General features: G+C 53.6%; 1 protein-coding gene across 3 annotated transcripts in view; it reads left to right on the top strand.

Moving 5' to 3' along the window:
• Positions 1 to 15,797, top strand: part of KAZN (kazrin, periplakin interacting protein) — a 1,029,901-nt gene extending 1,014,104 nt beyond the window's left edge. For all 3 annotated transcript variants that reach the window (XM_059376185.1, XM_059376186.1, XM_059376187.1), the window contains 5 exons: positions 3,803 to 4,034; positions 5,427 to 5,528; positions 6,109 to 6,275; positions 10,566 to 10,683; positions 12,321 to 15,797. In XM_059376185.1, the coding sequence (XP_059232168.1) occupies positions 3,803 to 4,034; positions 5,427 to 5,528; positions 6,109 to 6,275; positions 10,566 to 10,683; positions 12,321 to 12,485 (784 nt within the window). In that variant the 3' untranslated portion in view covers positions 12,486 to 15,797. The remainder of the gene's footprint in view (positions 1 to 3,802; positions 4,035 to 5,426; positions 5,529 to 6,108; positions 6,276 to 10,565; positions 10,684 to 12,320) is intronic.
• Positions 15,798 to 16,632: the final 835 nt, after the last annotated feature.

The raw sequence follows: 16,632 nt of genomic DNA on the forward strand, positions 1-16,632 counted from the left end.
GGGTTTTTTTTTTTTTTTTTTTTTTTTTTTTTTTTTGCTTTTGTTTGGAGAGGGGTGGGGAGGGGCAGAAGGAGAGGGAGAGAGAAAGTCTTAAGCAGGCTCTATGCCCTGTGTGGAGCCTGACGTAGGGCTCGATCTCACAACCCTGAGATCGTGACCTGAGCTAAAATCAAAACTCAGACCCTTCACCCACTGAGCCACCCAGGCATACCCCGCCTCCATCTTAACTGGTTTTAAGTGCACAGTTCATTGGTGTAAAGTACATCCACGTTGTTGGGCGGTCATCCTCGCCTTCCATGTCTAGGACCCTCTTCATCTTGGAGAACTGAAACCCTACGCTCATGATAACACAATAAACACGAAGTCCCTGTTCTCTCCTCCCCCCCTCCCCTGCCATATAATGACGACCACCCTTCTACTTTCTGCCTTTATGGTTTTGACTGCTCTCAGTACCTCATTTAAGTGGAATCACACAGGATTTGTCTTTTGGGGCCCGGCTTACATCACTTAGCATCATGTCTTCAAGAGTCTTCCATGCAGCTCGTGTCAAAACATCCTTCCTTTTTAAAGCTGAATGCATTCCACCGTGTATAGAGAGCAACTTTTGCTTAGCCCCTCCTCTGTTGGTAGATGTTGGCGGCCTCCACATTTTAGCTACTGTGGATGATGCTGCCATGAACTTGGGTGTATCGCTATCTCTTTGAGACCCTGCTTTCAACTCTTTTTTGGTATTTACCCAAAAGTTGAATTGCTGGATCATAAGGTAATTCTATTTTTGACTTTTTGAGGAACCGCCATACTGTTTTCCATGGAGGTTACACCACCTTAGAGCCTCACCCACAGCACACGAGGGTTCTGATTTCACCACACCCCCAACAACAGTTGTTTTCTCGGGTTTTTTTTAGCCATACTAATGGGTATGAATTGGTATCTCATTGTAGAGAAATTTGCGCTTCCCTAATGATTAGTGACGGGCATCATTTCGTGTGTTTATTGGCCACTCCTATGTCTTCTTTGGAGAAATGTCCATTCAAATCTTCCCATTTCCGAATCCAGTGCGTTTCTTTCTTTCTTTCTTTTTTTTAATTGTGACTTCTAGGAGTCCTCCTCTATTCTTGTATGTGGGGGAAGTTTCCATGTTATTATTTTCTTGCCTCTTGAAAAAATCTCTTCAACATTTCCTGCAGTTTATTCCTCTGATGATAAATTCTCTCAATGTTAGTTGTTTTTTTGAAAAAAACTTTTTCCCCCTCTCTCATTTTTAAAGTAATGAATTTTTTTAGAGCAGTTTTAGTTTCACAGCAAAATTGAAAGGAGGGTACAGAGGGTTCCCACATCCTCCTTCCCCGACTCTAGCACGGCCTCCCCCATCATCCCACCTCCCACCGGATGGAGCGTTTGTCACAGGTGAGGAACCCACACCTACGCATCCCAATCACCCAGAGTCCATACTTTACATAACGGATCGCTCTTGGTGTTGTGCCCTCTGCGGGTTTGGACGAACATGCATTCGTCGCGACAGTATATATGTTGAATAATTTCACTGCCTAAGAAATCCCCTGTGCTCCACCGGCTCATCCTTCCGTCTCCCTAACCCCTGGCAACCACTAATCTTTTGACTGTCTCCATAGTTCTGCCTTTTCCAGAATGTCATGTAACGGGAATCATATAGTACGTAGTCTTTTCAGATTGGCTTCTTTCACTTTGTAAGGCGCATTTAAGGTTCCTCCACTGGGAGGTTTTAAACAGAGGAGGGACATGGTTGTAGATTAATATTTTTATTTATTTTTATTTATTTTTTTAAGATTTTATTTATTTGTCAGAGAGAGAGAGGGAGCGAGAGCAAGCACAGGCAGACAGAATGGCAGGCAGAGACAGAGGGAGAAGCAGGCTCCCTGCCGAGCAAGGAGCCCGATGTGGGACTTGATCCCAGGACGCTGGGATCATGGCCTGAGCCGAAGGCAGCCGCTTAACCCACTGAGCCACCCAGGCGTCCCTAGATTAATATTTTTAGAAGGCCATCTGGCTACTGTGGGTAAAGTGGATGAGAAGGGGCAGGGCCGGCAGGGGGCGATGCAGGGGGAAGTAAAGAGGCAACTGCCGAAATCTATGCCAGAGGTGGTAGGAGCTTGAACCCAGGAAAGGAGAAAAGGGGACAGACATACGGACCAGAGGGACTGATCGACCTGGGGAAGGAGGGGAGAAGAGGGCAGATGGGGACCGGAGCCGGGTGATGGCTGGGGGTGGGGAAGAGCTGGGAGAGGGGACAGGGAATTTAACTTGGAGCTCATCAAATGTGAGACGTGTGACAGGAGATGCCAAGGCAGCAGAGAGTGAGCAGCAGGCTCTCAGAAGAGAGAAGAAGGGAGAGGTGGCGGTCTTCATTTACAAATGTAACCCAGAGCCCTGGAAATGGTGCCACCAGGGAATGGAGAGTGTGGGGAAGAAGAAAGAAGGGAAGAGCCCAGGAAGGAAGATGTGCCCGTCCTGTGACCGCGGCCCTCCCGAGCACAGCGGTCAGCCGCTGTTCAGTGTGCCCTGGTGGACTGAAGGACAGCGAGGACCCATATAGGAGCACCAGCAGGGGGCGCTGCGGTCAGCTCTGCTGCGGTCCTGGATAAGGGACAGGGACTGGGAGGACTCAGGGGCAGGGAGACCCGTTGGCGGGCAGAGTCCAGGGCGGCGACTCCGAGGTGTCCAGAGTGAGCAGTGGAGAGTGGATAGGAGGAGGCTGAGTCGGGAGCTGAAGTCCCACTCAAGAGTGGCTGGTGGGGCAGTTCTTAGAGATGGGGGCACAGGGAGGGGCTGGGAAGAGGGTGTGGGGTATTCTATCTGCGGGGAGGGGAAGGATGCCGGTCCTGATCCCAGACCTGGGGAGGAGGGCAGTGTCGCTGTGTAAGCCCATATTTCCCTGTCAAGTCCTGATCCCTTAGTGCTCCCCCCCCCCCAACCTGGCGTCCTGCCCGTCATTGCTCAAGTCCCTCCGCAGGTGGGATGCTCTGTTTTCATTCCTTCTGTGAGGCTGCCACCGTGTGGCAATCAGGGAAATGACAGTCTGGGGGACCTGGGGCTAGGATCATCCTACCTCTTTCTGCATTGGAGAAATACGGGTTGCGCCCCTACTGTGTGAGCAGCACTGAGACAGGTGTGGGACAGAGAGAAAGCTGAGATAGAGCGGTGAGGAGAGAGGGCTTGAAATAGGCAAAGAGGGGGTTTTAATTCTGATTCCAAGATGTGCCACCGGGGGACTCTGGGCAAGGTCTGAAAGCGTCCTGGTTTGTAGAACAAGGAGAAATGGCCCAGGCCACAGCTCTGCGGGCTTCGGGGATACTGCGGAGGAGTGTGCGGAGGGGACCACACCCAGGGGCAGGTGGGGATGCTGAGGGCTCCTGGATATGTCTCCTCCCTCCGTACTCTCCCTGCTGCTCTGCCACCGTCTCTTTTGACTCCGCGCATCTGAATGGGCTTTCTTCCCTTTTCCCATTCCCTTTGGCTGCCTCTCTGGTGATCCCCCTTCTCTTCTTTGGGGCTCGCTCTCTGTTTCTCTGTCTGTCTCTCTCTCCTTCCACTCTCTGCCTCCGCCTCTCTCCCCATCTCCGCTTTGTCTCTTTCTCCCTCTCTGTCTCTCCACTCCATGCTTTTTCCTGCCCATCTCTGAGATTTCTTGGTCCCCCACTTCCCCCCACCCTGTTCTTTTCCATCTTCATCTCTGCCCATCTCTGCCCCATTTCTACCCCACTTCCTCTGTTTCTGCCACCTGTCCCCACCCACCTCTCTCTCTGGCCATGTCTGTCCTCACCAGCCTGTCCAAAGCCGCTGACCTGGACCATCACTGGGTGGCCAAGGCCTGGCTGAATGACATCGGGCTGTCCCAGTACTCTCAGGCCTTCCAAAACCACCTGGTGGACGGGCGAATGCTGCACTCCCTGATGAAACGGGACCTGGAGAAACACCTGAATGTGTCCAAGAAGTTCCACCAGGTCAGCATCCTGCTGGGGATCGAACTGCTGTACCAAGTGAACTTCAACAGGGAGGTAAGGACCAGAGCAGGCGATGGAGGCATCTTCCACAGCCCTTCTTTCTGCCCCTGGCTCCCACTGTCTGTCCACCCAACTATCTGCCCATCAGGCATCCATCGCACCGAGGTCCACCGACCTCGTCATCCACGCACCCATCCCTCCCCCTCTTCCTCCCTTCTTCCAACAGCTGCTTACTGGGCATGGGTCAGGCCCTGTGTCCAATTCAGGGAAAGTGGGGAACCCTCATTCTCCAAGAGTTTCTCTGACCATCAGGGAGAACCACAACGAAGCTGATGCCACCATACCATGGAAAGTTGGCCCAATGGGGAAGTCCAGGATTTTATGAAAACCCAAAGGTGCAGCTTCCAGAGGGATCAGGGAGAGCTTCCCTGAGGTCGTGACAGCTGGACTGAGACCTAAGAGAGGAATTCCAGGCATCAGTCAGCAGGAGATGTGAGGGAAAAGCAACCTAGCAGAGGGAACAGCATGAGCAAAGGCCCAGAGGACAGACTATGGGGTCCCAGTGTTTGGTCTAAGGCAGGGGAAGTGAACAGGGAGGCCAGCGAGGTGACCAGGGACCAGGGGGAGAGTCAGGGTTTGGGCTCTGACTGCCCCTTTGATTCTGAGCCCTGCCAAGTCAGACAGCACGGGGCACCTGCTTCAGCTCCCCTGGGACCCAAATATTCCCAAGGCCGCTCGCTGGGCCCTGCGGGGCAGAGACTATCCAGATGGCTTTGTTTTCTTAAAGTGAGGTCAGAGCACAAGCCCCTCAGGGTCAGGAGGAGCGGCACAGAGGAGGGATCTGTCCGGCTCTTCAGTCCTTCTCACACACACCCCGCAGGGCCCTGGGCACCAGAAGTAGTAAGGTGCGGCCTCTGCCCCCGCCCCCAGCCCCGGAACCGCAGTCTGGTGAAGGAGGGAGACCTGCCAGCAGATCGTGACAGTGAAGCTTGGAAATGGGCACGGCACGTGGGGGCTGGAGGCCGGGAGCCCTTTATCTGGAGGCCAGTCCCCCAGGGAGGCTGAAAGGGGACCAGGCTGATCCCTCCACATGTTACTGGGGTGATGTTTTGTTGGTGACGCTCATTGTCCCCAGGGGCTGGGTGCACCCACAGAAGTCAGCCCTTCATGGAAGACCCGCATTGTTGGGCCCCTACTCCGTGTCAGGAAAGTGGGGTGTCTGGGTCGTACAAACTAGGCAGCAGCTGGGTCTCACCCAGCCCTTCCCCCCCAGAAGCAGGCTTCTCCCCATTTCCCAGAATGAAAGGCCAAGCCCCAGACTGACAGGGCCAGAGGAGCCAGTGCTCGCCAGCCAGAACTCCCCCAGCACCATGGATGCTTGCTCTTTGGGACCCCATGCGTGTTCCCCCACCCCCAACTGACCCACTGTCTCCCCACCCCCACAAGGCCCTCCAGGAGCGCCGCGCCCGCTGCGAGACACAGAACATAGACCCCGTGGTCTGGACCAACCAGCGGGTGCTCAAGTGGGTGCGGGACATTGACCTGAAGGTGAGGGTCTGGCGGGCGGGGGGTGGGCTGGAGCGGCTCGCAGGCATCTGTAAATCCCATGCATGTTTGTGTGTCCGTTTTCTGTAAGCCAGTGTTGTCGCCCAAGCGGGCGAGAATGCCTGCCTCCTGTCGCTCAAGAAGAGGGAGCGCTCACCCCACCCCTGCACCAGAACCCCATTCATGAAGGCTTTCCCATAGCAGGGGTGGAGAGGCTGGGCTGTCCTCTGAAGCAGGGCTGGGTGAATCCAGGCCCATCTCATCGGACAAATATTTATGGGCTGCCTGGCAAGATCTGGAGTTACGTCAGTGACAAAGTAGTCTTGGTCACTGTCCTCATGGCCCTAAAAGAGTGGGGGCATTCCCCCTCCGGCTTATACTGCCTTATACTACCCAGTCCCTAAGGGGACAAGACCTTGCTATGGGGGGCATGTCCCTGCCTGGAGCAGGGCAGCTCCTCAGGACACCTCGGGATGACAGGGTGGCCCTCTCAGCCTCAGAGGGCAGGACACCAGGGCAGACCTGTCAAGCTAACAGGGCAGCCCCCCACTGCAGCCTGACCATCCCCGTGCCTTGCCCTCAGGAGTATGCGGACAACCTGACCAACAGTGGCATCCACGGTGCTGTGTTGGTGCTGGAGCCCACGTTCAACGCCGAGGCCATGGCTACCGCCCTGGGCATCCCCAGTGGGAAGCACATCCTCCGAAGGCACCTGGCAGAGGAGATGAGCGCTGTCTTCCACCCAGCCACGTGAGTGTGGGCTGCTGGCTCCCACTCTGGGGCTCCAGAAGCCGGTGATCCTGACCTTCCCCGGCTCCCTCCCTTCCTGGATCCCACTACTTCCCTACAACACAGTGGCCTACTTCTACAAATCAGGAAACAGAGGCTCCAAGAAGCAAAGTGCTTGAGCCTGAAGGTCACAGTTGAAAAAGAGGTGGCCACTCCAGGCAGGGAGAGCTGTGGAGACAGAGGTTTGGAGGCAGGAGTAAGGATACTAACGGTGCTGATGGTCCCAGTGAGCTGGCCACGTCAGCCTACTGATCCCAGTCTCTTCATCGGAAAATTGGCCAGAGGAAAAGCACCTGGACAGACAGATTAGACGCCCTCCTAGTGGACTCTCTCCTTAAAATAATTGCAGTTAAGCTAAAGTCACCATTTAGTGGACACTTGCTGTGGGCACTAATTTCATCCTCATGACAAGACCAAGAAATTGGTGTCACTATCCCTCCTTTATAGATGGAAACATCTCATTTGAAGGGGGCCAAAGTACTTGCCCAAGGTCACACAGCTAGTAAGGAGCTGAGCCCAGATTTGTCCTTTGCTCTATTAATATGACATATTACATTGGCTTTCATACATTGAGCCAACCTTGCATTCCTAGGATAAATCCCACTTGGTCCTTTTTACATGTTGCTGGACTAGGTGTGCTAGCATTTTGATGAGGATTTTTTACACCTGTATTTGTAAAGGATGTTGGTCTGCAGGTACTTTTTCTTGTGATATTTTTACGTGGTTTTGGTATCAGAGTAATACTGGCCTCGTAGGATGAGTTAAGAAGTATTTCCTCTTTTCTTTCTTTCTTTCTTTCTTTTTCTTGAAACTGTGTGAAGGATTGGTGTCATTATTCCTTAAACATTTGGTAAAATTCACTGGTGAAACCACATGGTCCTGAACTTTGTGGAAAGTTGGGTTTTTCCCCCCTACTTCAATTTTGTTATAAATATGTTCAGATTTTCTATTTCTTCTTGAATCAGTTTGAATAGTTTATATCTTCCTAGAAATTTGTCTTTCATCTAGGTTAGCTAATTGGTTGGCATAAAATTATTTATTTATTATTTTTAATTTTTTAATTTTAAAAATATTTTATTTATTTATTTGACAGAGAGAGAGGTCACAAGTAGGCAGAGAGGCAGGCAGAAAGGGGGGGTAGGAAGCAGGCTCCCTGTTCAGCAGAGAACCTGATGCAGGGCTCAATCCCAGAACCCTGAGATCATGACCTGAGCCAAAGGCAGAGGCTTAACCCACTGAGCCACCCAGGTGCCCCCATAGAGTTGATTTTACAATCATTTCCCTATAATCTCTTATTTCTGTAGAACTGGTAGGGCTGTCTCCTCTCTCATTCCTGGTTTCAATCATTTGAGTCCCTCTGTAATCTCCATCAGTCTAGCTAAAGCTTTGTCCATTTTGTTGAGCTCACATTTGAATCTGAGGCTCTCTGAGTCAGAACCCTGAGTGCCGAACCCCCAAACCACATGAAGCCTCAGGAAGCAGCTGGGCCACACCCCATGTTATATAGAAACTGAAGCTTGATGGAGGCGGCAGGGATTGTGCATCTGTGGCAATGATCCAAAAGTCTTGAACTGCCCTTCCCTGTCGGTAGGCTGATATCCAAGAGATTCTCAGAGTGAGATCCACAGATCCCAACAGCAAAATCATTGGTGGGGATCTGCCCAAACTCAGATCTATAGGACCAGTATTTCCTGGGAGAGCCCAGGAATCTACATTTCGGGCATTTTTAAGTAGTTCTATGGAGACCAGAGTTTGACAAGAACCCTAGTCCATGAGCCATGATGCAACAGGTGCAGGAAAGTGGCTTTTCTCCTAAGAATTGTCCACCTTCCTTGACCCCCATCTGGCGCCATGTGACCTGTAATGGCCTTAATATATTCTGAGCCCTGGACAGGCAGCACTAGCTAAAGATTAGCAGGCATTCGTGTGTCTGATTAAACCCTTGACCACCCCTAAGGTCACACGTGCATTAAGGACCATCTACGATTCATGCGTGAGCCCTGGGGAAGTTTCTCGTGGGGCACAAATAGCGTGGGTTCTTATGCTGTTGGGAGGCCAGGGATTCCCTTAGGAATGACATGAAAGCAATCCTTCCAATAAGAGGATAAGGAAGTGGAAATTGGACTTGGTCCTCCTCCTCATTTTACAGACGAGGGGTCTGAGCTGGTCAGCCAGGGCACCGAGAGGCAGTGTCTATCCATGGCCCAGGTGTCAGTTCTCCTCAGAGCCCTTTGCTGAGAACTTGCCACAGGCCGTGGGAAGAGATCTCAGTCAACTCAGGGGAAACAGAACTTCATGAGTTCCTAAGAAATTTTAGAGACCATCCCTGTTGGCACCAAGAGTCCCCCGCTAAGCAAAACACCAGTAGAGACAGTGATCTCCGGGCCTGGTTAATATCACCTCAGTACTTAATCACATGCCTGGGGATTATATTAACCAGGTTCTTCAGGCTTTGCCCCCAGGACGTCTCTGCAGCAGTCCAAGCAGTAAAGATGCCCTGTCCCCTGCCCTCTTGCTCCCCCTCCTTCTGTTGCTGACTTCAGCTTTCCGGAGAGAGAGGGAGCAGGGCCGGTGGTGCTGGCCCTTTAAGGCGAGTCCTTCCAGAATGCTCTGATGGGGCGGAAAGATTCAGATGGAGAAACATCCCTGACCATTGAATAGCTATCAAGAGCTAACCCAAGACTCCATCCCAGGATGAATCCAAGGCTTGGAGCCTGATAGGGCAACACAGTGCATAAAGCAATTGGGAAAGGAACGCAGGTACGGTGAGGCGCCCAACAATTTTATCAATGATTTTTCCAAACCCACTACCAGCGCCTCCCTTTCTTCCACCACAGGGGAAATGGCTGGAACATGGGTTCAGATCCGGGCTGTGCTGCTTTCTCCTGTATTAGACACAAACCAGTGACTTCAAGCCTCTGAACCTGTCTCTCATCTGTAATATGGGAACATGTCCTCCCTTCCCGGCGGCTTTGTTAGCAGGATTCCGGGAGGCAAACTGCAGGCAGTGCTCCTGACACAGAACCCGCCCCCGCCAAACAACTGATAGTTCACGCCTCCCGGCTTCACACACGCATCGGAGTGTCTCCGTGACATGCTTTCGTCTGAACTGGTTCCGTGGGGCCCTCCTTTCTGTTGATGGGCTTGTTCCAGCTTTCTCCTTAGCATTTCAGTGAGGAAGAACCATTCCTCCGTGAGCTCTGACAGACTCTGCCGTCAAGCACTCAGAATAAGACACCTTGTCATGTCTCCCACCTCCGTGGCTGGCAGGCTTCCCAAGCTACAGATTGGGGGGGGGGGGGGAACAGGGGTGCTCCCAAGGGGGGAAGGGACACACTGAGATATTCAGGCACCCATGAGAAGGTGATGTGTTATGACGTTCTGCCCACCCAACCCCTGGCAGTGATTGAAATGTGAGCCTAGGGAGCAGGTGCTGGGGTGGTTCCGGGGTGGTCCCGTGTAATACGGGGGACAGAGCAGGGCCTTCAAGGGCTCGATTCTGGCTCCTCCTTCATCATCTGTGTGATTTTAGGCAAGAAACTTGCCCCCTCTGAGCCTCAGTTCCCCCAACTTGAAATGAGGATAATCACCCCTTCTCAGGGTTTCTGGAAGGGTTCAAGGACCTCAACTCTGTCCTTACAGCGAGAAAGTAGGCTACGACAACATGTAAACTAATGGGCATGGCTGGGTTCCAATAAAACTTTATTGGCAAAGTCAGTGGGCTGGCTGCAGGTTGCAGTTCTCCGAATCCTAGTCTAACAGAAGCCTTCGATGCTTTGACGCAAGGAGCAGTGGGGTCGCTTCAGGCGCTAAGTCAGTGGTGGGGGCAGGGGGTGCAGATTTCAAATGCAGAGTGGGGGAGATTTTCCTGATGCTTCTCAAGTCATACCAGTGAGCTCAAATGGGGGGATTCGCCCATCTAGTCCTCCCTTTCCTGGGAAGGTTTGTAGCACGCTGGAGGGGGAAGAACATGACCTTGGAGTCTCAGAGACTTGGGTTCAGGTCTTGGCTCTGCTGCTCCCAGCTGGGTAATCCTGGACAAATCGCTTAACCTCTCTGGGCCTCCCCCCCCCCCCACCGTGCCCCAACTGTCATGCAGGGACTCTGAGGATTGCATTCAGCAAACGTTGAGCATGTGGGGCCACGCAGGAGGTCCGCAGTAAATCACAGCAGTTATGGTCATTGTCACCCATGGGAGAGTGTGTGTCTCTTGGGAGGGCTGTAGCTGACTCAGTCTGGGTCTCTCTCTAGCTCCTCAGGCATCCGGGAGGCTGAGCGTTTCGGGACACCCCCAGGGAGGGCCTCCAGCATCACACGGGCGGGGAAGGAGGAGAACAGCGGTGGCGGTATCAAGTACAAGGCTGGCCGGGTAAGTCACTGGATGCCTTCGCCTGTGAGTCCTACAGCCCGGGGGAGGTCTTGTTGTCATCTGGGCCCATACTGTCCCCTCCTAGCTCCTCTTTGGCCTGTGGAAGAGGACCAAAGGGCCAGGTCACAGGTGCAACCAGGAGGGAGGAAGTCACCATCAGATGACCTGCATGATGCTTAAGCCCCATCCCCAACCCCCACCCCCCAACCTCCACTCCCCCCAAACCCTGCACTCTGCCCAGGCTTAGAGTAGCATCTGGAAGCGCGGGTCTCACCTGCCTGCATCAGGATCACCTGGGCAGCTGCTTTACAGGACGTTCTGGGACCCACCTGGGTCTCAAAGCCAAGGCTCTGGGGTGAGGGGGAGCCCTCACTGCAGCCAAGGTTTTGAACTTCAGCGACCTGACCGACAGCCACAGAGTAGCCTCTAGTCTGTGAGAGGGCACGCAGTTTGCCTCTCTCTGTTTACCCAGACTCAGACTGACCCCGATTCCCAAGTGGAAGCGTGAAGGTACTGACGGGAGAAGTGGATAATCCAAAATCCTCCTGTTCATTAGGCAAACATTTTTTGGGTACTGATGGGGTTTGAGGCACCATCCTGAGCGCGAATGGGGAATGCATGAGTAAACCCCCACCATACTCTCGGGCGAGCTCAGTCTAGACCATGCAGTCTTGAATGGGGTAGAAATTGGTTCCTAGGGGGAGAGGCAAACCCCTCACCCTTTCTCTCTATGAGGAACAGGTATATATACAGGACATGAACAGAAGCACAGTGTCTTTGGTGTGAAAATTTCATGGTGGGGGGGTGTGAGTAGGGGGAAAATATCTCAAAAGTCTCCTTTTTTAAGGTGGCAACACTGACCAAAAGGTTGAGGACCAGTGGTCTGGAAACAAAAGCAGTCAGGGACATGAAGAGTTACAAAGCACTGTCTGGATTATTAGCATAGAGAGATGTTCACAATAAGAGAAAAATCTGTCTGGGAGCCTGGTGCGTCTCACAATAGTAGCTACCCTTTGCTAGTACCTCGCTGTGTGCTTTACAGGTCTGATTTCTACTCTTCACGACTACTCCGAGAGAAAGGAATCGCTATTCCCCCTTGGAAACTGAGAAAACGGAGGCTCAGAGAGGGCAGGCCACAGGTCCAGGGTCACACAGCTGGAAAGTGACAGAGCAGGGATCCACACCCCGGTTTGTGAGCCTCCAAAATACATGCTCTTTCTGCCACACCAGGAGGTGCTAGAATATTTCTTCCTGACCCAGGAACACGGTCAGACTTCACGCCCAGGCTCAGACATGCTCACTTCTCCATCGTATCCATTCTCAACTCTCCTCCTGCTGAGGAGGGAGATGGGAGGCTTTTGAGGATAATCAAAAAGACTGTATCTGTCCTCACCCTTAGCAATTTACCAGTTCCTTCAGTTGGGAACACGAAGCTCCCTCATAAGGTTAGCTCACAAAACCCTCTTGGTGTCTCTGAGCAGCAGAGGAGGATTACTAATAGGAGCACAGAGAGGTTAGACAAGTTGCTTAAGGTCACACAGCAATTAGAACGGGGGACCCCTGCATTCCCCAGATCCAAAACACTCACTTCGTCTTCTCTTCCCCCCACTGCTTCCTCTCGTTTTCTCTCCTCTCAGCTGCCCCTGGGGAAGATAGGAAGGGGCTTCAGCAGCAAAGACCCCGACTTTCATGATGACTATGGCTCTCTTCAAAATGAAGACTGTGGAGATGATGACCCCCAGGGCAGGTCAGAGCAGTGCCGTCTGGAAGGCTACAACGGCCTCGAGGTCACCAACGTGTAAGGAATGGATTCCCCGCCAGACCCAGCACGAACACACCCACCGAGGACGAGTATCCAGATGCTGTCTCCACTGTACATAGGGACCGCGGGCCGAGGATACTCCTCTACTCCTGGGCAAAACCCCAGCAGACGGGAGCTCCAGGGAACAAGGTGGCTCCAGTCTGCCTGTCTCGAGCAGGCTGTGGACCTTCCAGCTCGGTGGAAGGACCTGTCGACCCAGCCTCTCTGTAACCCAGGCTCCGCCTCAGAGCAACTGTCAGCCAGTGAGCAGTCCAGGCGGTCCCTGGAGCCTTGAACGGAGCTGCCAAGAGGGAAGGAGGCCGGCGGTTCCCCAAAACACCCTTCCAGAAGGAGCAGGCGGGACTCCAATCAGACACGCAGAGCCCAGCACTGGCAGTGTAAGGAGCCAGCAAAGCCTGAGGCTGACCAGTGGTTCCTTCTGGCCAGCCTGGGGGAGCTCTTGGCTCCAGTCCCCGTATCCCCGATGACCGAGAACTCCGGTTCTGACTTGGGTCACTGAATCTCTCTTGGGAGAACGCAAAATGGGATGGTCATTCCCTTCCATCCTAAAAGCCGTGTGTCACACGGGGTGGACACGTAGAACGGCTGTTTGCTTTCTCCTCTCATGAGTGGCTGCTCTGGGCAGGTGATCAGGGAGGGGTGGGGCTTAGCAGCAAAGTTTCCAGGAAATGCAGATTTCCTGTCATTGGGATAAAGGATATCCTGAGGATAGGACCAGGGAGGATGGACTTAGATCAGTGACAACCAGCTATGACAGTGGGTTTGGGATTGGAAGCAGGGAAATGCTTGTCACTGTTGACCCAACAACGGTGACACTTGGTTGTGACGTCTCAGTCACCTGAAACAGGTGTGCTTCCCAGCGCCCTCCCTGAGACGAACCTTGCAGAGCAAAGTCATGAAGGTGGTGGACGGAACCCCCAGCCCTTTGCCTGACTCTGCCACTGTTCTGCTGTGTGACTTCTTCCCGGTGGCCTCACCTCTCTGTGCCTCAACGTCTTCATCTACAATACTCCTGGCTCCCTCCCAGGGACGTCATGAGAATTAACACTTGCTAATGTCTGTAACACACTTTGTAACCTCTCAGGAGACAGGTGGGAAGGTATGGGGACAGAAGGAAGCGCCCAATTTCCCATTCACGACCCAGAACAGACATTGAACGGGTCCTCTGCAGCTGTGTTCTGGTTGGGGCCATGTGCAAAAGGAGGACAAGGAATGCCTACCATTCAGACTCTCTAGAGCCCCCGTAGGGCTTGACCAAAGAGAGAGGGGAAAAGCCTATGTTACACCACCCTGGAAAACCAGTCTGATTCATGTGTTCGGGCTTGAGCCTGCTGACCTTGGCGCTGAGTGATGATTTGGGAGGACCAAGATGCATTGGGTTTCTACTGATGCTTGAGTTGTCAGAATCATCTGGGGGGATCACAACACTGAAGCCATTCGCCCAAGAGTCACGAGAGGTCTGACTTTCCAAGACTCGGTCGGACAGGTAAGTATCCGCCTCTGAGAACCGTCAAAGCCCACATTCTTCAACCCAATGAACTGTTCGCCCTCCTAGGAAAAGCCTCCACCAAGGCGTGATGAACTTGAGAATGACTCCTCCCCAGGGCTGACAACCATGGTTTTTTCTCTGACCTTAAGATAAGCACAGCTTTTCTTGCCCCTGGAAACCAAACGCCTGGCTGGTGGACAGGTGGATGGCCCCTGCCGTTCGTCTGAATGTTTAGCCTCCGAGGGTCACATCTCCGACTCCAGGGCCTGAGGGAGAAGCTCCGGTATCTACCTTAGCTTTGCTGGGGTTCCGAATCCCAGGATCCGCATGACATGCAGACGCACAAGGCACCTGAAGATGCAGAGCCCACAGCCAGGATGGGGTGGGGGGTGGGGAGGCTCCCCTCTAACCTGATGCCTCAGGTCCCTCCCAAGCCAGCATCCAGGCTGGGCAACCCAGGACCCCAGGATCTGCCTCTTTCAAGCCAGGCGGGAAATGACTGCCACGGGATGAGGAAAGAAGGCACAAGGGGGCCCGCGTGCAGCTCTGAAGCTTTAAAGCCAACGTTGGCCCGAGTTGTCAGACATGAAGCTGATGCTCCCCTCCCCCATTGATTCCCATAGGGGATAAGATGGGCAAGTGGACAATTTGGGGGGTCACTGGCGGGGATGGCACTGCCCCCCCACCCAATTTGCAGCATCAGGCCAGCAGGTCTGGGGCAACGCGAGCAACGTTGAAAGCACCTTCTGGGCCCAGTGGTACATTCTCTCCCAGCCCACGGCCCCATCCTTCGCAGCCAGAGGAGCGTTTGGAACCGGTTTTTCCCACAAGGACAGGTCAGCTGATAAACGAACAACCTCCACACACAGTCAAATCCGGTGGCCTTTGTCTGCTGAAGAGAAAACCCCAAACATCCGCTCTGCTTCAGGGGTGGGCAGGACTGAGTGGAGAGATTCTGGGAGCAATCGGACTCCGGCTGGCAGAGCGGCCACGGACGGAACGGTGACCCGCCACCGCCTGTCCACAGGGCCCGAGGTGTGGTCTTAGGGCTTCCAGACCTGGGAATGCTTCTTGGAGAGGTGTCCTCAGTGCCCACGGGTACTAGCCCCTTTAAAAGAGGTAGTTGGTGCCAAAGGTTGGGGAGAACCAGAGTAAGCAGAGGCATCCCGTATTTCTGCGAGAAGCTAGGGACCCGAGCCCTCGGAAGGCACCTGCCCGGCAGACTCTGAGCCTTTCTCCTAAAAACCTGTCATCAGGGCCCAGGCTATAAGAGGCAGGAAGAAGCTGCAAGAAAACCTGGACCAGATGCGGGAGAAGGGAAGGGGCCTCTGCACGGCCCAGCCGGCATGGAGGGGGCCCGGGGAGGGAGAGCGCAGAACAGTGACCCCACATCTTGAGGTCCCTCAACAGGGCTCCATGTGGTCGAACGGGAAGATTCGGCAGGACGAGATTTCAGTATCTGCTGTGGGGGACCCCGGAACCCTCTATGGATCCAAGCCTAGCCCTCCCACCATCTGGCAAAAAGCATATGTCCGGGCACTGTCTCTTCTACGCTGCTCTTCCAGGCTCCAGCGGGCTCCCAGCAGCGGAGGAGCGAAAAGCCAGGGGACACAGCAGCTTCCGAAGCCAGCATTATTGCCAACGGCTGGCTGGCAAGAAGAACTTCCCAACACAGAGGCAGCTTGTGGCTGCACAGAGGACGAGTTATCCGTGAGCAGAGATGATGCCCCTGGCCTTTCCGTGCCTGGTCACGGCCCCGTGTCTTCCCAGGAGTGAATTTTAACCCTGTAACAATAAATACTACTGCACAGCGCTTTACTGATCAGGTAGCCTTTTTCTCTCCTTTAATCTTACCAACAGCCGCTTTGAGAGAAGAGATTACCAACCCATTTCCTAGATGGGGAAACTGAGGTTGGGGAGGTGGAGGAGTTTCCCAGCTCCAAAAAAGCTAAGAATTCCCAAGGCAGGGACTCAGACTCAGCCCTCTGCTTCCCCACCCCAGGGTCGTCTGACCCCCCTATGCGATTCCCACCACCCCCATGTCGGGGGTCCACCCCTTCCCCTGCCTCCCAGGGCAGGACCTACTTCACCTGGTGACATCACCCCAAGTGGAGTTCAGATGCGCTCTGTCCTGCTGGAAAAGGCTGGGGCCTGCCCTCCCGGTGTCAGGAGGGAAGCATCTGACACGTGACCCCGCCCTTAGCATCAGCCACTTGCCTGTGTCACTCATCCCAGGGTACTCATTTTCAGCTCAGGCTGCCATGACAAACATCACACACCGGAGGGCTGACACAACAGACATTTGTTTTTCCCAGTTCAGAGGCTGGGCGTCCAAGATCCAGGGGCCAACTGATCCTGCTCTTGGGCCCTCTTCCCAGCTCGCAGAAGCTCACCCGTGGCCAGGGGGACTGAGCACAGACAGCGGTAACGTGATGGAAGGGTGGGGGCTCCCAGAGGACCTATGAACTGAATCCTAAGTTCTGAGGAGCCAGCCCTGCTAAGACCCCGGGGAAGAACATTCCAGGCAGTCAGAACTAAGCTGGGTGCTGAGGATATAGTGGTGAATGAAGTCCGGCCCAGCCACTGCTATTGCAGACCTTCCAGTCCAGAGAGGAAAAAAAACACAATAAAATACTCC

The sequence above is a fragment of the Mustela nigripes genome, chromosome 14 (assembly GCF_022355385.1).
Source record: "Mustela nigripes isolate SB6536 chromosome 14, MUSNIG.SB6536, whole genome shotgun sequence".
NCBI lineage: Eukaryota > Metazoa > Chordata > Mammalia > Carnivora > Mustelidae > Mustela > Mustela nigripes.